At 35.9% G+C, this 25,266-nt stretch overlaps 1 protein-coding gene across 1 annotated transcript in view; it reads left to right on the forward strand.

Annotated features, from left to right (window-relative positions):
- The window catches only part of CUNH14orf39 (chromosome unknown C14orf39 homolog), a 36,239-nt gene extending 14,383 nt beyond the window's left edge, over positions 1-21,856 (forward strand). Inside the window, exons 5-17 of the mRNA XM_026088691.1 lie at positions 4,868-5,052; positions 5,552-5,594; positions 6,447-6,567; positions 7,753-7,847; positions 12,862-13,001; positions 13,449-13,528; positions 15,640-15,725; positions 15,824-15,888; positions 16,945-17,015; positions 18,128-18,285; positions 18,812-18,947; positions 20,406-20,463; positions 21,654-21,856. Of these exons, the coding sequence (XP_025944476.1) occupies positions 4,868-5,052; positions 5,552-5,594; positions 6,447-6,567; positions 7,753-7,847; positions 12,862-13,001; positions 13,449-13,528; positions 15,640-15,725; positions 15,824-15,888; positions 16,945-17,015; positions 18,128-18,285; positions 18,812-18,947; positions 20,406-20,463; positions 21,654-21,856 (1,441 nt within the window). The remainder of the gene's footprint in view (positions 1-4,867; positions 5,053-5,551; positions 5,595-6,446; positions 6,568-7,752; positions 7,848-12,861; positions 13,002-13,448; positions 13,529-15,639; positions 15,726-15,823; positions 15,889-16,944; positions 17,016-18,127; positions 18,286-18,811; positions 18,948-20,405; positions 20,464-21,653) is intronic.
- Positions 21,857-25,266: the final 3,410 nt, after the last annotated feature.

The raw sequence follows: 25,266 nt of genomic DNA on the forward strand, positions 1-25,266 counted from the left end.
GGATGCAATCCTGTGCAATGTGCTCTAGGTGACCCTGCTTGGGCAGGGGGGTTGGACTAGATGATCTCCAGAGGTCCCTTCCAACCTCAGCGATTCTGTGACTCTGTGATTCTGTGAAAAATAGGATAAGTGATTCAGGAAAGCCTGATCTATACCATTTTAAGATTAGTGGTGGGTAAGGTTCTAGAATGGATTCTGCATTTTGAAGATATCACTTGTTTTGTTGTAGCATGTTGTTGCAGAATGTACCCTTTACTGATCTGTTTGAGAAGGAGTAGAGATTGGTTAGCCCTATGCTGACAGCAGGGCAGATCCGTTTAGATGTCTGAATACCATTTTGGAGGTGTAACTTTAGGTAACAGTAATTGAAAATTTTAGGTTTGTTTTTTTTAAGTGTTCTTTTTGCCAATTGTTTAAGACTGAAGAAATAGCATTAGGTGCCCAATAGCCTTTAATTAACTCAGTAGTTTATCTGTCTTCTTCTTGTTCAGAGCTCTATATTTGGTGAAAATAAGGCTAAATTGGCTTTCTGTTAGTATATGATAAAGCCATTTTGGCTTTCACTAATTTGATCTGACAAGCCAGAGAAGCATTACTTTTAAATTGCTTCTTTAGTTGACTAGTTTCAATTCCAACATGAAAGTGTTTGATTTAATTTGTTTTCCTGAGCTTAATTATAAGACATTATGACTATAAATCATAACATAAATTTAATTTATGCATTTTATAAAAGCAGTCTTCAGATAGTTCTTTCAAATATACTCCTTCTGTATTGAAGCATTTGATAATTTTTTCAAATCAGTAAGATGTGCATTCAGCAAATTCTAAATAAACAGATCAGGAAGGAAAATAAGTACATTTAAAACTTATTAGGCTGGATGCCCTTTTAGCCTGGCATTTGGGGACATTCAGCACATATTGCTTTAGCTGGAAAGATAATTTTATTTTGCATTTAATTAGGCTCTTATTATGGAGGATTTAGAAATGCCCCCCATTTCTTTATTATTATTGATTTCAAGTACATATAAGAACATTTAGTACTGAAAGTTAATCACAGAATCACAGAATCGCTGAGGTTGGAAGGGACCTCTGGAGATCATCTAGTCCAACCCCCCTGCCCAAGCAGGGTCACCTAGAGCACATTGCACAGGATTGCATCCAGGCGCGTTTTGAATATCTCCAGAGAAGGAGACTCCACAACTTCTCTGGGCAACCTGTTCCAGTGCTCTGTCACCCTCACAGTGAAAAAGTTTTTCCTCATGTTAAGATGGAAGTGTCTGTGTTTCAGTTTGTGTCCATTTCCTCGCGTCCTGTCGCTCGGCACTACTGAAAAGAGTCTGGTCCCATCCTCTCGACACCCTCCCTTCAGATACTTGTACACGTTGATAAGATCTCCTCTCAGCCTTCTCTTCTCCAAGCTAAACAGGCCAAGCTCTCTCAGCCTTTCCTCATAAGAGAGATGCTCCAGTCCCCTAATCATCTTTGTGGCCCTTCGCTGGACTTGCTCCAGTAGTGCCACATCCCTCTTGTACTGGGGAGCCCAGAACTGGACGCAGTACTCCAGATGGGGTCTCACCAGGGCTGAGTAGAGGGGGAGAATCACCTCCCTCGACCTGCTGGCAACACTCTTCCTGATGCACCCCAGGATACCATTGGCCTTCTTGGCCACAAGGGCACATTGCTGCCTCATGCTTAACTTGGTGTCCACCAGCACTCCCAGGTCCTTCTCCGCAGAGCTGCTCTCCAGCAGGTCAACCCCCAACCTGTACTGCTGCATGGGGTTATTCCTCCCCAGGTGCAGGACCCTGCACTTCCCTTTGTTGAACTTCATGAGGTTCCTCTCTGCCCACCTCTCCAGCCTGTCCAAGTCTCTCTGAATGGCAGCACAGCCCTCTGGCATATCAGCCACTCCTCCCAGTTTGGTATCATCAGCAAACTTGCTGAGGGTGCACTCTGTGCCTTCATCCAGGTCATTGATGAAGAAGTTGAACAAGACTGGACCCAGTACTGACCCCTGGGGGACACCGCTAGCTACAGGCCTCCAACTAGACTCTGTGCCACTGATCACAACTCTCTGAGCTCTGCCATTCAGCCAGTTCTCAATCCACCCCACTGTCTACTCATCTAACCCACCCAAATCTAATCCTGAAAATAAGTGAAGAAGGAAAAAGAAATAAGTAGCTATTCATATAGTGTTCAGGGTTTTTTTGGGTGTTGTCCTTTTCCTGTTGATATTAAATTAAAACTTCCGCTAATGACTTTAGTGTATTGCTGAATGCTTAATAGTCAATGTTTAACTATGTGACTGGAGAATGTGAATTATTTAGGAGAAATATTAAAAATAGTGACAATTTCTTAAGGCCAATATATTATACTATGTACAGCTATAAATATTAATCTGGGGAAAATATATTTTGGGAAAAGTATTCTTTTAAAGTTTGAGGATGACTTGATATTCCTCACATTATTTTCAGAAGTTTGAAATGTACAAGTTACAGTGAATTATTTCACTTTGAGTTATATTTTTAAAATTTATTTGTAATGCATTCTTAATTGTATATCAGAAAATTCCTTTATTGCCCAGTTATTGTTTGTAGCATCGATTAAATTAAATAGAGCTCAACATTCTCCATCTGTCATACCTGGAAAATCTGGTACAGTAATAACTTTTTAGATTCCCAAGAGTCTCCTGTTGAAGTACAAACATATTAATGCCCTGGTCAACACAAAGCTTGAGATGTCTCAATTCCTTGGTTTCACAACTTTGAATCATAACAGTGTTGATTTACAATTTCATTCCTCTGAACAGGTGTGTTGATCTTCAGTCAATTTAACAGATACTAGTGTCTGGAGTGTGGTTTTATTTGAAAACTGAGATATTCCTTTTTCCTCCTATGATAATAAAGATTTTACTTTTTTTTTTTTGCAAGAGCAGAAGCTTCCACTGTTGTGTTTGGACACAACTTTCATTCTCTTCCATTGTCTGGCCTAGCCATAGGGCAGCCAGAAATGTCTGCCTTTCAGTCTTCTTATATTTAATGATTTATTGCAGTTTGAGATGAAATACTTTTTTTTAAAGAGGAATACTGTATTCTTCTCGTGTAATGAAAATGTTCCTTAATGTAGGCTTTATTAATGCTGCAGGCAAACAGGTGGATTTCTGGCTTTAGTTTAGAAACATAATTTGTTTCACAAAGGAATTTCTGGCTAATCTACATGTGTGTTAATAACTTAATATTCTAAGATTTCCCCCTCTCTGTTGTCGCTTTTGCCATTTCTTAGAACATTACATTTCATTCTACGTCAAATCTATGATTTTATAATGGCATGTTCTAATGTCAAGCAACTTTGTGTAATATTTCTTTCTCAGTTAAATGATCAGCCTGCAGTAACAATATGTGGTAAATGTCTGTGCCTGTGATATGTCTTTATTAACTTGTACTATCTGCATAAATTCCCCACATAGAATTCCTGTAATGTATTTTGCATATGCTCAAATTTGTCTTTTTTCAAGAATGAGGGATGTAGAATATCAGCATTTGACAAATGATATCATTTAATTTGATTTCAAGCAGTTGTTAAGCTTTTAATTTCCAAGGCAGAAAGAAATATAGATATCTGGCACTGCTTGTTATTATCCATAGTTTTAAAAAGCATTAATAGTTAACCTCTTGTCTGTGTGTGAAATATAGACTTCTTGCAGACCTATCCTTACTTCACCTGTGTGTGACATTAAGAAACCAGAACCAGTTCCCTGATTGCATTGTTAATTACTCGCTTTCCCCAAAAGATACTTCTTTTGCCCTGGAAATTACCTACAATGGAAGTTTTGCTCAGCAGCATTACTGGTGCACATAAAAGACTCATCATGATGAGACGGTTGAATATTTGATCTGTCATTAGCAATCTATCCTATAAATTCCTTGCCTGAATGAGGAAACAGACCAAGGAAAGTCTTTTCCAATGCAGTTACTGTCATTGATTTAACACAAGATGATGTGCAACAGCACTTTTCTTTCTCATCTTTCCAAACATAGTATTGATTAATTTTCAGCTTTATGTGGTGAATTGCATCCAATTACTTGTTATGGTATTTGTTTGTATAGTGATTTCTGCAATAGCCAGTTTAAACTTTTAAAATGTAGTGAACATTTATTTAATGGGGCCTCTTAATTGGTGCTGCCTACTTTATTCATTTGTAGCTATGTACTCACATGATGTCAGTGAAATTATATTAATGTAAAATTAATTTAGAGGGCAGTCTTAAAAGGAGCTGAGCATTCTGTCTCTTTGCCAGCTAAACATTTAAGTGTTTGTTTAACCTTAAGCATGAATAGCCTTATTGTTTTAATGTGACTAACTTCTGTGTTTAAGGCTTCCCTGAATCAGATACAGATTGCTCAGCGTTTCCTTGGAGGCAGCTCTTAGTGAAGTGATGCATCAGGCTCCTCTAAATACAGGATGTGAGGCCAAGTTCTCTTTTAGCGTAAGTTTGATACAGCTCTACTGAAATCAGTGGAGTTGTGCCAGTGTATACCAGCAAGGAATTTGGGCTGCTGTGAGTTTCATGATAATTACACAGAGAGTAAAAACATGTTACATCTGCAAAGCTGCCTTTGAACATGGTATAATCTGCATTCCTTTCAGAGCAATGAGGCCTGACTGCTTTTTACATCACAACTGTATTCTTTGTTACGTGCAGTATAATCTTTGTTGAAAATAACTGGAAGAGAAAAATTAGAGCCAAATAGTGATATACTGAACATAATCTGACAATCTAATTGAGCTGATTCCATAAATTAATACTTTTTTTCTTTAGGAATAATAGCTTCATGTGAAAAAAATTAAATGACATGTATTTTTATAGGAAAATGTATCAGGATTACATAATCCAGTATAAAGAGATTTTGAAGCAACACCAAGAAAAATATGCAGAAACTCCGCTTGCACAGGAATATTACAGAAAAAAAAAAGAGCTTGAAGAAATCCAAAACAGAATTTTGCAACAGTCTGAGAGATATAAACTGCAAGAAGATGCTTACTTGAATATTGGTATTTTGGCATTAATATTATCAGGGCTTTAACAGTAGATCCTGGTGTAAACTTTGGTAGTGCATTGCACATTAAAAATACTGTACAAACACCAACTAATTAATTTTTTGCAATTTCTCTTCAACTAATAAAAAGTTCTTTTTTCTGTTATACCTTTTTGAGAGGGAAGATTTTGAACAAGGATTTAGAATATGCTTGCTAATACTTATTCTTCCAACCCATGAATGTAAGGGGGAGAGGTTTGCCATTAGGCTTCTTGGGGTAAAAAAGTCCTTAATAATAAAATTACATTAGGTCTAGCCTCTCAAAATTCTATTTTAATGTCTTTTTCATATATTTATTTTCATGCTCTTTTTCATGGTCTTACTCTCTGTACTGCTATTTCTGTTATGTATGCTAATCCAAAGATAAGTGCTCCCAATCTATTAATTTATCTTACATTTGTAAAGAAAATTGGATTTGTGAATTAATGTCCTAAAATGAAATTTTATTTTTGCAGAGCCTACACCTTTTAAATCACTTCATGATTGGGCTTTACAGATGTATCCTGTTGTGTAGCGTTTATGCAGTTTACAGGGGAAAAGTTTATATCTACCTTCCACATCTTTCTATTAAAGAGTACAGTAATTATTTACAGGTTTATGTCTAGAGTGGCAGCATAGGCGTTTTCCTGTGAGAAAATGGAAGGCCGAATAAGACGCTTCAGTTAAAATTTATGGGAGCATTTTGAGTAAAGAAAAACAAATCTCATTTAATGACATATCAGTCAAAATGCTCCATTAAGGAAGAGAAGACTAAGCAAAGTTAGATCTGAATACTTGTCTAGGAAATGTAAACTTGTCAGAGCTTTCTGTACATCTAGCATTGGCACTGATGGGATAGGGCTGCAAGGGATTTCTTAAAATACCTAAGCTGAAAAAAGTAATGGTGCCATAGGTGCCATAGAGGCTTTGGCAGCATTGCTGTCACTGGAGTGAGCAGGAAATTCCTGTTCCTGTAGCTTTCATAGGATCAGAACTTCAACCAAATCCCATGGCCTGCATGGAGATGGCCCTTACCTCCTTGATTCACCAAGTTCATGAGTGATCTTTCTGCCTTTTTCGATGAAGATCTATTTCTCTGACAAATTACTGGAAAAAATGGGAGGTCCTCACTAAGGTTTCATTCACCACATTTTGTTTCCGTAGGATTTTTACCCTACGAGCAATCCAGAGTCAGTGGTTGTCCCAGTGGGAGCTTTATCCTCCATTTTCCTACTTGTACAATTCACATTTGATAGGCTTTGTAAAAGAAAAGCTTTTCAGTAAAATGCTTAGAGGGAGGTTATGGTTTCATATCTTTATTCTTTGACATGATTACATTTTTTGTACCATATATATTCCTTAACATGAAAGTGCTTCTCTGAGGCAAAAAACACAGGAAATTTTAAAGCACGCTGCAATTGCTACACAAGAATCAATTGAATTAGAAAAAGAAATAGAAGAATTGGAAATGAAAATTAATTATTTAAAAAAGGTAACTGTGCATTTTAATTTTATTTTATATGCGTATTTTTTTATATATGTAGATATATACCATTAGATTTTCTGAAACATAAAAAATGTAGTGTATTTTCAAGCACACAGACGAACAGGATGATTCCAGAATTAGTAATTATGTTTCTGTAGCATCACATATGTTTTCCTAGGGAAGAAGAATCTGTGAATGTAAGAGCTCTTAAAGCTTGCTTTTTATTGACCTCAGTTTACACCATCATTTCCCTCAAGGCACTGTGCCACGGTGACTTCTGTACTAGCTCAAGAAGGCCAGACGATATTCTTCAAAATATAGCAGTGCCATTCCTTAGTGAGCCCCAGGGCTTGAGTGTATTGCCGTCACAGATTATACTAGTTTTTAGAAGGTTCTGTTAATCTGTTTAACTAAATATGGTTTGCAATAAATCACATAAATTCCTAAATTTTTTTTCAAATAAATGTGAGGATAAATAAACATCAGAGGTATAACGTGCTGATTTAAGGCAGGACATCAGTACAGTTCCAATGACTAGAAGAAGCCCTGATTCCAAAGTGATAATCTTTCAAAAAAAGACTTTGACAGGACAGCACTTTGACCCACTCCTCTACTAAGAGGTCAGAGGTGTCTCCTAAGCCTGAATACCGGCCTCCTAAAGGGTTTGCTAAGTTTTCATAGCATCCCAGCTGGCCACTTCTGCCTCTCTGGACCAGATGATCAAATATTCCATTTACAGCTGTGTCAGCCGTGTCCACTGCAGCCGGCCTAGTGCTGACAGAAGCATACTGTGCCCCGGTGGTGGTTTTTATTTATAATTTGTAGTGGTGTTTGACAGCTGTAGTTATAGACTAAAGTTCCCAGTGTGGTAGGTGCTGTATAAACATGTAGTAAAAAGGGATGAGATCAGTTAATTTGTATTTATTAAGGAGACCATGTAAAAAGCTCCTTGTTCTGAATAGGTTTGTGGTGTCTGTGCACAAAAACTTCTGTGTTTATTCCAGTTGGTCCAACAAAAAAAAATTGCCTCTCTCTTCAAACCTTGTTCTGCTTATTTCTTTAAACCGTCGTGGCTACAAAAACAGTGGTACTATGCACTGATTCATCAGTTTTAGAAAGCATTTGCAGCATGTAGCTATAATTTTTCAAGTTTTTATGATTTTGATGTTTATATGTTCTTTATCTTTTCAGACATTTGAAGGGACTGCAGAAGATCAAAGTAATTCAGAAATGATGGAAGGAACAAATAAAAAAAGTCTAGAGAAGCCAAAGGAGGTTAAAGAAAGGTACATTTAAAAAATGAGTTATTTTCCTTGCTTTCATCCAGAATGCCAACTCAGCATTTACCGAAAGACTATAACAAACACAAATTGTTGCTATGATAATGATTGGCAGGCTTCTCCAACCCTGGACAGGTGATTTAATTATGTGATTTTAAAAGTTTCATATTTCTTGGGATTTGGTAAAAAATGGTGGTGAATTTTGATTCTTGAAAGCTAAATGTATTGGATACATACTATCCAAAAGTGTTTTATACAAGTCTTTGTTCCTCATAGCTACTGCTTAGAGAATTATGTGGATAGCTTTATAGGTTTGGAATATAGCTGCAGTGACTGTGAAGTCAGAAATAAAATACATTAACTCTGCTAAACAAATATTTGGTGAAAAAGCAATCAGGGTTCCAAATGTCATTTGTGTTCATTTCTGAACCACTTAAGAAATTTAAAAACGGGCATGAGTGAAAGTTTCATGGACAGGATTAATGGCTTAGTAAATTAGTTAGTGGTCATTTACAACTGGGACTCACTTTGATTGGAGCTCATTTACAAGTGACTGAAAATCACCATCAGGATCATCTTGTGCTCGTCTGGAATCCTTGTGAGTATTGAAACATCCCCCTTAGAGCTAGTGCTGTTAGACCAAATTCTATCTGAAACTGAAAATATGTCCAAAAGACTTGGTTCAAGTGACTTTACATTTTGTTGTGCTTGAAAAAGAAGCTTTTTAGGATTTTAAATTAGCCGTTTAGTGGACTATATGTATAGAAATGTGTCATTGTAACTATCCCTAAGATCCTTTCCGCACATACATTTTAAAATGTCCTCCTATAGACCTGTGAATTATTCAAGTGATTAACTTTTTATGGTTTATAGCCTTACCCCAGTTCTACTTGCATATATGTGCTTTTCTTAATTGGCAAGACCTCAGAAATACAGGGAAGCAAGAAATCCACTTAGATGTAATACTAAGTAAAAAAGGTTGGAAACAGTCCTATGGAATTTTCAAAGGAACCAAGTATATTCAGCCTGAAGAAAGGAGAATGCTAATTAAAGACATATTATAAAATACAGAGGAAATCTGCTGGAGGACTGAGGGTATAAGAAGCACCCCGTCAAACCTCTCATAGAACGGGTTTGCGAAGGGCATCTTGCTAGACCTGCCAGTTCTGTGTTTGCTTTTGTGCCATGGAGTCTTCAGGCGCTTGCACCTTCACCAAAAGTTGTGTCTTGATCGCACAGAGGTAGGTGCTCTTACTGAAGCAACCATTCCACGACTTGCATTATGGTTATAAGATGCTGCAAACATTTTGCACTATCCTAACTCACATTTCTCTTTAACCTCCGTGTATTCATTTACCTGATATAGCATATGAGCTATAGTATCAGACCATAATCTGATTATTAATTAATATGTTTTGCCTACAGCAAATTTTTAAACTTATTCATGTCAAAGATATTTACAATATAAAGACTTGTGGCAAATGGTGTAAAAATTGTTAAAAAAAACCATTGGCATTAGTGTATTAAAAACTTAGCGCTTGTGAAATCAGGATTGTCATTTGCTAAAATTGTCTTTACTAGAAAGCATAGAAGTAGATAATTTGATTAGATAGCTACTGATGTTAAAAACAGGTATATTACGAATCTATGAATATGATTGCTGTGAAAACAGAATATGTACTAAAATTATATATTTTAATTCTACCTCTGAAAACCTAAATTATCTTATGTTCTAAATGAGACATTTTTCACTAATACTTCTGGGCAAGGATATTCTCTAGTCATATGAACTAAAACCTTTGCAGACTCAAGGCAATGTACATATATGTAAGAGCAGAGTATGGGTACCAAAGGCAGTAGTCTCTTGTGACCTGTTCTTCAGTCACTACAAGATGACTACTGAGAAAAGACAGCTTTGTGAAGAAATGAGACATATCTTCTTCTGCCACAAAAGAAGGAAAGAAAAAAAGAATTATACTGTGAATCTCCGTGAACTGAAGCAGAGCAGCATGAAGAGAAACCAGCAGCATCAAGGGAAAGAACTAAGCAGAGCAATGAAAGCACTGAGCAGAACAATATGCAAAAAAAACCCATGAAATGTTTTACAGAGCTACAAGACAGGAGACCAGCTTGGAAGTTAATTAATAGCCGCAGATATATATATTTTTATTTGGACAGGAGAATGGCAATGGTAACTGTTCTTTTAAAAAGCTTGGAACATTTTAGTTTGAATCGGTTATTGCTGGCCAGCTAGTCATTGATTAGGCTGACTGCAAAACACAGATTCCTCTTCCTCTCATACAAGCTGTTTTTTTCTAATTAGTGGGCTTTCATTGTACACCAGTTATACAGAACAATTATCATAGCTAAAATTTCCAAATCAGGGGTTCTCATTAATCACCAAACAGGAACACTACATAGCAGCACATATCTGTTTGAATTTTGAAGTGAGATGGACTGCTAAGTTACTGGAACTCTTTTGAAGCTCTGGTCTTTATTTCTTAATTAGAGATCATATTTATTACATAGAAAGGCTGAAATCTTAAATGCTTTGGCATATGTCATGTTCATTCCCTTTGCTTTTCTAAAGTGTTTGAGAGCGATTTAATTCCATTATTCTGTAAATTTGTTTTTTCAATTTGATTATATATTTTAATTCTACCTCTGAATATCTAAAATATCTTGTGCTCCAAATGAGACACTTTTTGCTAATACTTCTTGTAAAGCATATTCTGTAGAGGATTATTGCCATTCTTTCAGGGTCTTTGTATTATGAGTGATTAGCTTTACTGACTAAAGGGAAAAAATGTCATAACATAAATCTTGGAAAAATACTTATAAAGCTGTTTCTGGACTTCTAAGTGTAAACATGTATGGAGAGTCAACACTGTGCTGAGCACAACCTCATAGGTAATTATTAGTTACTTTATTATTAGTTATTAAGGTAGTTAGTCATTAAAAATCCTGCTTCCTAAAGGACTTGCTAGCATTCTTGTGATTAGAGTACTGAACACAGCTTCAGTCCTGGTAAATACCACAGTAGTCAGTGTGATTCTTCATAGATATAATCAAAATACACTTAAATACAATAGTAAAGATAAAGCCATATTCATTTTTGGGCTTCGTTATATGGGGAAGAAATTACTGCTAAGGAAATGCAATGTTATTTTGACATAAGAATATCTATTTTTTTCTCTAATTTGCAACTCCGTAAAAAACAAAAAATATTATCTGTTTCACAATATGGATCAAGATAAAGATTCTTTATCTACTCAGATGTCTACTAACAATGAAGTAGACAAAAAAGACAAATGATCTTTCTTGTTGTTGCTGCAATTTGGACTATTTTGAGCTTCAGTCTGCAGTTCGATTTTTCTTTCAATGATTATTAATTATGTCAGAGAAGATGCCTGTGGGTTTTTTTTCAATAGTGTTTTGGGGGAGGGAAGGATATAGATGTATTGTATATGCATTAAATTTAACTGCAGGCTTTTGGGGGAAGGTTTTATTACTAAAATTAAAAAAAAAAAATCTTAAGAGCTTGAGTCCTGTTTGTAACTGCCATTGATATATTCTTCTGCCCAGGTAAATGTTGTAAAAGAACTTTTTATTTTGTGGAGGGCAGATATTTAGAAATGTGGTGAGATGCCTGCTAGACTTCACAAAAGCACACAGAAAGTAACTCCAGGAACTTTTAAAAACACCATTTGGCAGCCTAAGTTCTGTAAAAACCTGCTTGATGGCAATCTAACTTGTAACCATCAGCAGCAGCTTGTTCAATTCACTGCTGAATGGTGATTGTGATAAAGTGGCCAAATAAGCCATTCTGAGCGAAGGTGAGTAAGCAGGCTTAGCCAGGTCTCTCATTTTATTGCTTCTGGCTTTTAAGCTCTCCCCATCCAATCTTGAAGAGACGCCATTCACATAAACATCTTATTTCCTGCAGTACTCGTTCTTGACACAAGCAACATCTGTAATTACTAAAACTGAAAGATATTCAGAAAAAAATTTTCATTATTCCTGTTTTATTTAATTGATATATTGGCCGGTATATGGTTTATGCAGTTTGTTAGGTGTCTGAGTCCAGTGCAGCATGGGGCATGTGTGTAACTTTACATGTGAAGATAGTCCTTTTCATCAGAATAGTTTGTTTGAGGTGCATTCATGGTTTTATGTGATCAAAGTTGCACACGTTTATTAGTTTAATGTGTTGTTAGGTCAATATCTTATTCAGGGCTTCTAGTTTGGTGGTGTTTCAGCAGTAGTGTTGCTAATTTTGCTCCATACTACCCTATAAAGTGCATTCTGCATTTTATCTTACTTTTTATTTAAGAAAAACTTCAATAAAAACAGAAAAGAACCTGACTCAAATCTTTGGCTGTTTTGACTAGTATTGCTTAGTCAGCCATAAACGAGACGTTGTAGCTAGAAGCACAGTGGTATCAAGCAGGAATGCCAGAAAGAGAATAAAATAAAACTCATTATTTAAAAAAATGGTAAACATTCTTGTGCCAAATAGTCACTTTACCTTGCTTTGTCCTGCTAACTTTTGTTTCTGTGCTATAAAAGGCTATTTACCCTACATAGATAATTAACCCACAAGTGAAAGCACTTGCTGTAGTTTTCTCTTGTGTGTGTATATTGTATGAGTATTTCAGACAACCTCAGGGAGAGAAAAAGTGTTTCTAAATGTGAAAATGTGCTTTTAGGACTATAATAATGGTTAGGGTACTTTTATAAAAGTATAAAACACCAGCTAATAATACTTTTCTTTGATACCGACAAAATTCAAGCTGACAATGTTCTTATGATCAGCTCATTAATACTTCATGTCTTCTGCTTTGAATGATATTTTATGTCTGTCTGTTGTTCTTTAAGGAGAACTTAAAGGTTTATGGTTTGCTGGAGCTAAAAGAGGTAGAACCTCCCTGGAAGCATGGATCTCCCTTTAAAACTCTATTTACATGAAGCAGTTATATTTTATGATTTTTTTTTTCAGTTGTTAACTTATTTTTTTTAGGATATTTGAAGAGAGTGAACATCCACCTTTGTTAAATGAGAAACATCAGCTGTATAAACCATTACATCTCCCTTGCATTCCTCGGAAATTAGTTCAGTCTGTACAGACTATTAAATTCTCTATGCAACGGACAGAAACAGGTACAGTGTGTTTCTAATTATCTTTTTGTGAGGATTTTGGCTCATCTGTGAAGTAAATGAATGGAAACCATGATAATAAATCTAGTCAACTGTTTCTACTGTGATTGTTGGCACCAGGCTTTCAACAGCAGTTGAATACTTAGCTGTCCTTATGTTTTGAAAATCTTCCGTGTCTGATTCCTCTCTCGCCTGTGCAGTGAGGAAAGTGACATGTCAGGTATATCCGCTATGTAGTGTCAAAAAGATTTGAAACCTACCTTTAGCAGCATTTGTAAATGAATATTATTTGTAGTAGATTGCTTGATACTTTCATATTCTGCAATACATTTCTTTTAGCTATCTATTAAGAGGAAAGTTTATAAGCTTTGTTCACAAATTGAGTTTAACAATGCCATGCTTTAGATACTTAGTACTATTGACAATATTAAATAGTATTTGTTACTTTAGGCAGAGAAGAAAAAGAAGAATCTGTGGAACACTCAGAGGTCACTAGCAGTTCCTCCAGCCAAGCAGAAAATCAAGCACAGGTATGCAGCTCTCCCCTTAGTAAAAACATGAGATTGTAGATTATGTTTTATATGCATGTTTAAATTTAAAATACTTCAAATATACCCATTGCTATTTTATCTTACATAAAACTTGTTAACCCTGGAACCAGGATGCTAAATCTTGCCTCCTTTAGTGTCATTTCTAATTCAACTGAAAATGTGTATCTTACTACAAAATGATTCATACTATTATGAAGTGAGACTGGTAGTCTTATTAAGTATTCTCATATTGGTTCCCTCCCAAAGTTTAGGTGGATAGTCTATCCAAATCATTTTGTATAATAGTTTTTTAAGTTTAGAATAACCTATGTAGATTTACTTGATTGTGTGTAGCAAATTTTTGGAACTCCAAAACAGCACCATAATCTTTCATTAGTGAATAATCATCAGTCACCTGCTCCATAATGAAGGATTTCATAAAGGACTAAATGTGCAGGATGCTATACAGGACTCTTTATGGTCAACAGCTCAATTCTGAAGATTAGTCAGAAGAAAAAATCCAGGCTTAGAGGAGTCAAAACCACTGGCAGCACTGCTGTGTACACTTGAGGAGTCCACAGCTGCGTTTTCCTTTTCTTGCCCACAAAAACCCCAACTCCTGTGGCGCTTTTTTGAAAAGCTGAAATGTTCTGCAGCTTAATATCTTAAATACACAAACACAGTAAAACAATCCAGAAACAAGTTGGAGGAACAACTTGCACAGATATAAAAACTACTAATAAAATCTCATTAACTGCAAGAACTTTCATAGGACCAATAGATTATCAAAGTATAAAAGACATACTCAGATAAGGTAAGGAGATAAATAGGAGATAAAGTATGCACATTGTTTTCAATGGTTTTTGCTGTGCAAAAGTTTGGGGCAGGTTTCATACAAAAACCTTTATTTATAAGGGACATTTCACTGGATCTATTTCAACCCAAATTTTCATGAACAACAACATTTTTCAAGTAAAAAATTACGAGAACCAGTTGCGATTTTCTTAAGAATTTCAAGGAACTGAAAGATGAAGTGGGTGAATCACTAAATGATTTAGAATAGAGCCTGTAATAGAAGAAAGAGCCTTTATAAGATAAGACAACATGAAGGGCAAGGGCTAGACTGAGTGGAGCAAGACCAGAGGAAATCTCAGACAATCGTGATTGGTGAGTGGCTGAGGGAGTTAAACATGATGAGGATGAAGGAAGGGCTGTTGCCAGGGTAATCCAGAGATGAGAATGGGGTGGGATGGGACCTAGAATTGCACTCAGGAGAATAGTGGGAAGCAGTAAGTCAAGGTTAAGGGAACTTTAAGAAAGGGTGATGGCAACAAGGAAAAAGAGGATGGAGTCTGAGGAAAAATAAAAGGAATGGAGGAAAGGAGGTTGCTATGGTTCAGAAAAGGAGTGCTGTAAGCTGCAGGAGCCGAGTGGCAGACGGATTCTGCATACCCAGCCCTTGGGTCCCCCACCCCAAGTTGAGTTCTGTTTGATATGTTTTACAAATTAAAAAAAAAAAAAAAAAAAGCAGCTCCCTGTGAAATAGTGTGTTTCTGAGGCTGAGGCATAGATTCCTAGGGCCACTCTGTGCCCTTAAGGCACAAATATGTGCTGTGTGTGAGAGCTAGGGCTTCTGATCTGATGAAAATCTGTGAGGAGGGGAGTGCTTTTAAGTCTCCTGCAGTTCTGCACTCCACACAGGAGACATGCTTACTTACGTGCATACCCGCTTTGGCCTTTAGAGATAGAGACAGGCCTGGCTCCAGCCCTTCTGTGTTGTCAAGCAGGAGCAACCTGGTTGCAGCGGTAGAAATCATGACTAAAGTTGGTCTATTATGTAATATTATTTGTAAGACTAAAAAGATAATTGTTCATCTCTAGCCATTAATGCTGTAAATGAGACTTTATCAAAAACAGTACAAGAGGTTTTGGGTCTCACACTATAAAAAAGTTTGACTGGAGGTAATGCAAAGAAAGGCAAAAAATGTTTGTATGACCTCTAAACAAAGTTTAAAAGAATGGATTTGAACTGTTTAAGGAGAAATCAGAGTGATATTGCTGAAGTAAAAATTTCATAAGCTGCTTCAGCTGAATTTTTTCCTGTGTTCTAGATGGTTATTGGCAATGCAGGGACTAACAATCCACAGATTGCTGAAGTTTCATCAATAGCAAGCTTGCAGAACCAAATGCAATTCAGGTAACTTTTCGTTAATAAAGTAATTTTCATTACTGAGATTAAAGATTATGGAAATAATTGCCATTCAGACAAACAGTAGTGTTATTTTTGTGTTTTAGACTGTTAATTCCTCCAAAGCAGATGACTCCTAATCAACAGTTTGAGAGTGAAAATACAGTAGTAGGTAAGGTACCACTGACATTTTTGGATAGGATGAGCTGTTATTCTATGTCAGATCAAATAATTACAAAAGATAAAAATATAGGATTTTAACTTTGGCATTAGGTGGACTACCATTTATATTCCTTTTCCACCTCGATATGTTAGTTTAAACTTGTCGGTATAGCAGGTAGACAGAGTCCTAATTTAAATGAAGATTAAACTGTGCAGTAGCCCACTGATGTGGGATGCATTCTGCATTGGCCAGTGCTGATGAAAGGAGCCTCCCAGCATCCCTCATAAATTCACACTCTAGTCTTAAATTCCATGGATAAAATGAAATCCAGTAAGAAAATCTACCCAGAAAAGGCATGAGAAAATGCAAAGAAAAGGGTGATAATAAACTAAGTAATTTAGGAATCTAGAAGCATCATAATGAGATTATTAAAAATGAGGGTTAACTTTTGAAACAGAAACAAAACAGAATGTTTACAAATGCACTTATAATTTTGAAATCACAAGGCACTGAGCTTTAGTTTAAATATATTTTTGTGCTTATATGGCCAGTTGAAGTCTGTGTCAAAAATTACAGTCCTTTTTTATACTTAGGATCCTGAAACTCAGGATCTGAGCTCACAGTTCATGAAACATTGCGTGGCCTGAAAATTAGGGAAGAAAGCCTGATAACATTCTCATTTCCCATCTTGGCTTTTGTCCAGTTCTTTGAGATACACTTCATCAGTCTCATATGGATGTGCTTTTTATATTGTTTTCACATGGTTTCTGTTGACTGGTATTAGCACTCTCAGAGAGCAATAGCTAGATTAGAAGAACATAGCAAACAACATGAAGCAGCCTAAGCATTACTTCAACAATAGTGAATAAGTGGCAGAATGAGAGCAAACTATTAAGAAAATGGCCACATAGTGGGTTGTTATGAATATCACAGTCAGAACACTTCCTTATCAATAGCAATGCCAAGTTAGTGAATCTTTTTCAAGGATTCTTTTCCACAACATAGTTTTTATTTATCCATTTAAAATGCTGTTATGATACAAGCAGTTCTGACTTCTTTATATAGCAAACCAAGAGGCCAAATGTGATGATAAAGAAGCAGAAGATGAGTTAAAGGATTCTTCGTATATGTCTCAAGTAAGTGAACCATTTCTTATGTCATTAATAATTATCTTATTTAGAGCAGTCAAAGTATCTTGACATATTTTAATCTATTGGTAGGACTTAAGTCCCAGGAATTGGCAATGATGTGATTCATTGTAAGACATCCAACAGATGAGAAGCCAGTCCGTACTTTCTGATTATTAATACAGCGCTCATTGCTCTTGATCATGTCAGTGTTCTGTGGCTTTTTATATTTGCTCAAGTACTGGGAGTTTTAGGACAGCTATCCTTATGCACATAATATGTTTTTGTATAGAATTGGTGGATGTCATTTTCATCAATGTGAGTTAAGATGCATGTGAACATTTTTTTTAAACATTTGCATTTGAAACTCTCTTCTCCCACAGAACTGAAGTAAACAGGCTTTGTATTTATTACAGAATCTGTATGGCTGCATTTGCACTGCTTTTATTAACTGTACCTGAGTGTGTGTTCAAGTTCACAGCACCAGTATATTCAAGCCAGTTGTGTGTACACTTTGCATATACAGGTTTATATCAAGATCAAGTTTGAGATACTCCGTGTCTTCTGGTTGGCTCATTACAGACTCATGCCTGCAGGCAACTGATGGAGAAGAATGTCTTTAAAACAACATTGAGTCTGATGGAAATTGCTCCACGGAATTCAAGTGTACATTGCCATTTAACATTTCCTGAGAGAGAGGAAATATCTCAGTCCACTGAAATATATTCTTATGGTGATGTTCCTTTATTTCACTAAGGAATATCAAGAGGGTTCCAGTGTGCCTTAAAGCATTATGCCAAGCCATAACTTAGAATGAGATCTTTTATTCAAAATCCATGTTTTCAGTCACCCCACAAGTTTCTTTATTTTTGGAATGAAAATTTTCATATATAGTTTCAATCAGAAGTCAGTTTTAAATTAGCTAAACTAAGGTTACAGTTGTAACTATGGTGAATGTGGAACTGTGATCATGTAATTAAATTCCCTTTATTTTTCATGAAAATAAAAATACCTAACTAACCCTAAAGCATATAATGAATATATTTTTGGGTAAATAGACTAATGATATTTTGGAAAATTATATCTGCTGTAAATATTATTGTATGTTTCTTTTTTAATAGGATGTACATGCATGTTTTAAGTCAAGTGAGGATAATCCTGACACAGCAGAAGAAAGCGATGAACATTTTCTAAGAGCACCTGAAACACCTGTATTTGTAAGAACACCTGACTCGAAGGAGAAGAAAACCCAGTTGTCTAAAACACCTCCATATGACTTGTATGATTTCAGTTTTTATTTAGATTTTGTGACCAAATTGTATTGATGTTTATTGTATAAGTGTTTCCTTTATTTCTGAAAGATACTATAGAAAGACTTCTCTGGAAAGCTCTTCTGAACATACTCAGAATTTTTCTGATTTATACTAGGTAATTTATTAGATTTTGTTCTTACAATATCATTTCTATTTGAAGCTATTTTGAAAGAAGGGGACTGTACTCAGAAATATGAGAGATACACATTCTTTGTAGCTCCTTGACTAAAATTGTTGCCTTCTTCTGTAATAGTATTTTTTTACACCAATTTGTATCCTTAAACTATTTTCTTGGAGTATGAGGGGAAAAGGAAGGGAATTGGTAAGAACACTTCACTTTACAGAGTGATATTACCTGTTCTGTGTTGCAAGAGACGAGTATTGATGGAAGCTGTAGGAATTTAGGAAAGTGACAAAACAGAAAAAGAAAAAAAAACCTGCCTACATTACTTTCCTAAATTATTAATGTAGTTTCTTCCTTTGTCATTACAGCATTCATAATTTAGGTTGTGAAGAAGCAACACCAAAATCTCCTGCTTTCTTTTCTCTCATGAGCTTCTCCCAGAGGTCACCTGGTTTTAACTTGTTTGATTCTTCTGTGTTTGGGGCAGAAAATTCATCTGATGAGGTAAAAACGAGTACTTAAGAACATTAAATTTCCATAAAGCAAAGTATGCTAAGAAAACAGCATTGACAGTGAATGAGGTTTTCCAGACTTGTTATGTTTTTATCAAAATTTTTTTTTTACTAGCTTGTTTAATTTTACATTTGTTATCTTTTGAAAATGCTTATCTCCTTACCTGGTAATCCTACTAAGATGACTTTGATCAAGTATGGATCTTTCCCACATGGGCAATGGTATGAGTGGCTCTTGTGCAGATATGTAGGTGAACTAGTTTCACAAAAAGGTTCCTGACTCAGCATTGCAATGTAAAACTTAAGGTACCCTAGCAGAATTCACAACTCTCATGCCAAGCCTGCATGTTGCTGTGTTGCTGAAGGGGGCCAGTTACTTAAGAATGTTGGTTTTTTCCCCACAAAAAGCAGAACAGAGAGGAAAGAAAGAAACGAGTATTTATTAGAAATTTCGAAAAGCAAATAAGGGTTAGCAACCTTATTTAAATGGAGGATTTAGGTAGCTAACTAATGAGAACAGGGAGTGGAATCCAGGTTTTCCTTTTCCTTTGCAAATTGCCTAACTACAGTGCTGTAGAGCCATTTTTATTCTCCCTGGCCTAATAGATAGGTAATTGGGTCATTTAAGATAGCTGCATGCCAGAGCACAGTGCAGTGGTTAGGTATGGTTTGCTGGCAATGTAGATTCAAACCCCATGATGCAAATAAGGGATTTGAATCCAGCTATCTCATATTCCAGGGGGTGTGCTCAGATCTTGAGGTAACTAGATAGAAGTTTTGTGTTTGGCAAGACATTCACTGGTGGTATCTCCTAGCATGGGCTGTGTGCAGGGGATCAGTAGACTGGTGGGCAGTTTGTGAACTGTTTAGAAATGAAGTAGGTGCTAAGTCACCTGGTGCTGTCAGAAGCCATGTTACTCTGTGCCTGCTCAGCAGCAGAAACCAAGAATTTAGCAGCCTTTAGCAGTCACGTGGAACTGTCTGAAGTTGGACTAGAGTTTTGTATCGATTATTAATCTAGCCTAAGAACATTTCTCAAGAGTGGTTATACTACTACTCCTTCTGGTATTGTCAGGTCCTACTCATGAGGGAGTAGTTCTCTTACTGCTTAGAGGTTTTCACAGAGTGAAATTATTTTGATTCTTTTTAGTTTAAAAAACAGCAGAAAATCAGACCAGATTTTGGTCAGTTTTTAGACTGATGCTTTTTGAAGAGCAGAGGGAGTCTGTTTGCTGATATAAGCAAATATCATGATAAACTTTCTCTTCAAAAAGTTTGCCTTGCAACTTTAAGAACTGAAATAAAAATTTTAATGCAGAGTTTGTAAAGGATGTGAACATTCACTGGGAAAGCATCTTTTTCACCAATCTCAAATGAACTTATTGCATATCAGCATTAGAGCTTATATTTCATGTCTCATTTGTTAAATAAAACAACTGTTACATTTCAGACAGGTGAAAGTTATTCTGCAGGAAACTTAAACCCCATGTCCCCACACAAAGATATTGGTAAGTCTGAAAGTTAAAAGCACTTGTATATACTAGCTCTCTTCTATTTGTGCTTATATGACTGACAAGCTGATGATCCTGCTTAATAAGGCAGCCTTGCTTGTCTAAAAGGATGTTCAATTATTATATATTGATTTGTGACCTTGTAATTCAGTGATTTATTGTGTGCATTTGTATTTTGACTAGCATATCCTGTCTTTTGCACTTCAAATGTACTAGATGTCATGAAAAAAGAGGTGTGGGAGTGAAAGAAATGGGGATTGTGTTAGGTATGCTTGAAGCAAACTCTGGGAGGAGCTGCAAGAGAGAAGAAAATTTAATAGTATCAGAGTTTTGTAAGCTTTCTCCTTCATAAAAGTCTGTCTTTTAACGTAAAAAGCTATAGTACTTGGTAAATACCACTTAAGGCTACCAATTCAGTGTTGGAAGAGTACATCTGCTGGGTTTTTTTTTTTTTTTTTGCCCTCAACTAAAATGAAAATAGAGTTTCCATTTTGTTAGAGAGATCTAGAGGGTAAACTGACTTTCACTGATTTAAACCAGTGGAAGTATACGATGTAAAAATAGCACAAGTGAGAGAGAGGAGAATCAGACCTAATAAACCATATCTTCCACTCATACTAAGTGAGCCGTGCATATTTACACATTCTTTGTGAAATCCTGGATTTATTGAAAAGTGATTTTTTTGAGGTGCTACAGGTGCAAAGCTATTTTCTTGAAGTGGGTAAATATAAGATTGTATGCATACATAAATATTTTAGAGGAAAGTGTGTGGATTTTGTGTTATTAAATATAAAACTCAGGTGGTATAAATGGCTTTTCTGTCTATACCTTTGTTTTTCAAAATATTTCAGTTGTTTATCACATTGTAAGTTGATACCTTTGTATGAATTCTTTCTCCTCTAAAGAACAAAGACGTCTGCTGCTTAGGGTTCAAAATATTTCACGCAGTGTATCGCCAAGAGGCGGTCTGTTGTTCTAAATAATTCATGTACTTCACACTTCTTCCTACATAGATTCCTAGTAATGCTCTCCTTGAAGCACCATCTATAAGGCACAAATAAACACACAACTGTAGGCTCAACAGGATATAGGCAGTACAATATTATTACAAAAACATACTATATTGAATGCAGTATTCTTTCAGTAAGATTTAATCTAATAATTAATTCAATGTGTATTCCATATAGGAAGCTTATTTGGGAAATCAGAAAATGAAGATGCATTTGCCTTTCCCTTCCCTTCGGAATCATCTTCTCATGCATTTGGAGATGGAAAAGATGACTTTAGTTTTCCGTTTGCATTTGGACAGGATCAGAGATCATCACAGTCTCCTTCTATGAAAGGTTTTCATTCTTCCTTACAAAATACAAAGCCATTTACATTCTTTTGAATACCTTTGACTTCCTTTTAAATTCTTTTGCTACTTAGCCTTGACAAATGTTTTCAGTTTGTTAAGTTAAAGTACAAAGCATTTCATCTTCTCCTTTCATTTCATGTAAGAATACATTATTGCAGTTGCTGCAAGAGCATGTATATGTTCATCAAGCACACATGCTTCGAGATGTAGCTGTTATTTTTCTTATTTATTTTCTAAATATGTTGTTTTCATAAAATGTTATGATATGCTCTCCCTAAATTGGTGCTTACAAGCAGCAGAAATATCATTTTACAATAGCATGTAGAGTTAATTGAATATCTGTGAGAGAGCTTTTAAACTTCTAGGTGAGTACTTTCACTCTTTGATATAAAATGAATAGTTTGTGTGGAAAGTGTTATTAAAAGTAACTTTACTGTAGCAGTCAAAGCTGAATTTGAGTTAAATACAGTGTTCTTAAATCTGTTAAATTATCTGTTTCACACAGAATATTTATAAAGTTTTTGAAATAAACATTTTTGCTAATTTTACATAAGGTTCTGTTAATATCTAAAGTGAAATAATGTTGTAGTTACAATACTTGACATTTCAACTTCTGTGTTTTTTTTTTTTAACTTGAAACACTGAAAGCAAAGTAAGGTCCTTCCACTTTTTCTCATACCTTTTGAAAAAAAGATACAAAACGAGACAGTCTCAAAAGTCAAAATGTAATCAGTACAGGTATAGCCATCAGTTCTCCACAAATGGCTTTCCTTCTGGAATGGCTGCCTGTGAAGACAACATCACAGTTATTCAACAAGGAATGCTGTCTGTTCTGAGCCATCCACCATACTGTACGCTGTGAATTTTTCAAAACCATCTTCTCTAGAACCAGCAGTTTCAGAGTTATGGCCTTTAAAGGAGATACCAGATCATTTCTGAGTTAATCTTTTCTGTTACATGTGAAACACAGATTATTAATTTTTGAAAGTCTTTTTGAAGTTCATAAGGGAAGTCCATTTCTCAGTCACTTACCATAAAGAGGGATTACCCTTGACAGCAGGCAAGCAAGATGCTGGAAGGTAAGCAGAGCAAGTGAAGGGGAGACCACATCACTCACCAAACTTCACCAAAAACATTGCAAGTGCATAAACTAGACAGAGGGGCACTTGGAGTGAGTGGAACAGGCTGATAAGAAGCATCCTACCACTGTAGTCTGCACAGTCTGCCAATGAACTGTCAACAGAGTCCTAAGGGGAGTAGAGTCCCCTTTCCCTGCAAAGCCCTAAATGACCAAGAGCTCAGTTATCTATGCCACAGCTTCTCCTTATCTGCCAAACCCCTAAATGCCTCAGGACCATCTTTATGCAGCCCAGCTTGTCCTTAAGTTCTTGTGCCTAGAGAATGGTGAAAGTTGGGTATTTTTGAAGGATTCTGAAGAAGGATTCAGGAAGCCTAACTAAAGTGCTGCTGAGATCCAGCAAATAAGAAGTGGAACACATGGATTTGGTGGACTTTATCTATTTATCTGTTCATCTGTTTTAAACAGCTTTTCTAATCTACTGCATACCTGGACATCTGAACACTTAAGCTGTAGGCAAATTTGAGAGCTGACTTAAGTTTTTTGGGTAATGTTTTAGTGTATGCTACTGACAGATATTTTTCTGAGATAATTTAGAAGGCTAGAAAGTGCAATTTTATTAGCTTAGTTATTCCATAACTGAACCTTCATTTCCTGTCATCTGATGAATTGTGGCATCCTTGTCTCTGACCTTTATAGTTCAGTAGTCAAGGCTGCTGGCTGGAGTGGGAGAAAACATAGTCCAAGATCTTGCTGGATGATTATATGCACAAATTGGATAGCTTGATTAATAACAATAAAGAGAAAACTACCACAGAAGAGGCAACTACCCAGTGTTTGGGATAATTTTCTGAGATCTGAGATAATGTTCATGCTGTGACATATGGTTAGGAGAAGCTGCTTATAAACACTCACTGAGCTACTTTATTGGTATCTGTCAAATTCTGCCTTAAAATGATTCTTTTTTATAATGCCTATAAATCAATAGCAGTTATGTTGTTGGATTGCTGAGACTAAAACCCATCACAGTGACCAATTTTGTTTTGTTCTGTCCTTTACATACACACTTGGCTATGTCCATCTCCTGTCTGAAATTGTAAGCAGAGATCCTCTTGTCAATGTAGCTGGGGTTGTTTGAGAAGAAAGTGCTATTTTTTCATTACCACTTGTTGTTTGATATTATTGCCCCCATGGTGCAGATACGGTAAATGGACTGTGTGCTTGTTCCTCATTCCTCCGTGGAGAATCTTGATTTTTATCACGGCTGAAAGTGTAGAAAGCTAACTCAGTTGACTCTGGACTCTGGTAGATGAGAAACAGGTAGCACATGCATAATTAGAGACCGTAACCTCCAGCAGAGGGATAGCGATGGGCAGCTGGGGAGCTGTAATCTCTTAAAAGCAGTGCAGCTGTCTCTAAAGTGATGATATGGTTATACTTTATACTTGAACTGTAAACCCTTGGAGGTGGGGGTTGTCTTTTTCTTCTGTCCCTGTATTGTACCTAGTAAAGCAGAGTTCAGGTTCATAACTCAGTGATGAGGTAATAAAAGAAAAAAAATCCCTGTTCTAAATAAGCAGAGCAGAAATTTGACTTTGAATCTTCTTTGAATCTTATATGAGTATCCTAATCAGAAGGCAAATGTTTTTTCAGGACTCTGCTATCTTTATTGATCCATCTTATTTTTTAATGGCATTTTTGACTGAATATTGTTTCACATGAAAATTCCTTATGAGAGCTAGTGTACTGCCCAGTATTATAGAAGACTATGGATCAATGCTGGTTACATGTACTAGATCATCAAAATCATAGGGAATATCATGACATTTGGATAAAGCTGTTCATTTTTGAATTTGTTGAGTACCATTTTTAAACACTAGTAACCTGCTGCTGCCAGGAGGAAGACACTGATGCCTCGGGTATCTTTGTCCCAGAGAAATATTACCTGTACTGGAATTTCATTTTTCTGATCAGAAATAACAGAAGGAGCATTTCTCCATATTTGCTTTACTGTTCATAGGATATTTCCATTTACAAGATACTAATTTTTATCCCACAGTAAAAAGAAATATTAAGTATGACAAAGGAGTTAAGAGGAAAAAACCACTACCCTCCAATAATTATTTTTCCACAAAGAGCTCTTTAGCTGTGTAGCATTTTTCAATTAAAAGCACCATAACATTGGGAATTTCATTATATTTTGTAAGGTATTATTTCTCTAACTCTTTAACCAGGACCCTATCAACTATTTTACTAGTAATTTTACTGATATGCAAACATAAAGTATGCTTATAAACAGTCCAGTATATCTGGCTAACAAATAAGCAACAGATGGACAGGTTTGAGGCTAAAAAAAATAATTTAA

Source organism: Apteryx rowi, unplaced genomic scaffold (assembly GCF_003343035.1).
Source record: "Apteryx rowi isolate R43461 unplaced genomic scaffold, aptRow1 scaffold_78, whole genome shotgun sequence".
Classification (NCBI taxonomy): domain Eukaryota; kingdom Metazoa; phylum Chordata; class Aves; order Apterygiformes; family Apterygidae; genus Apteryx; species Apteryx rowi.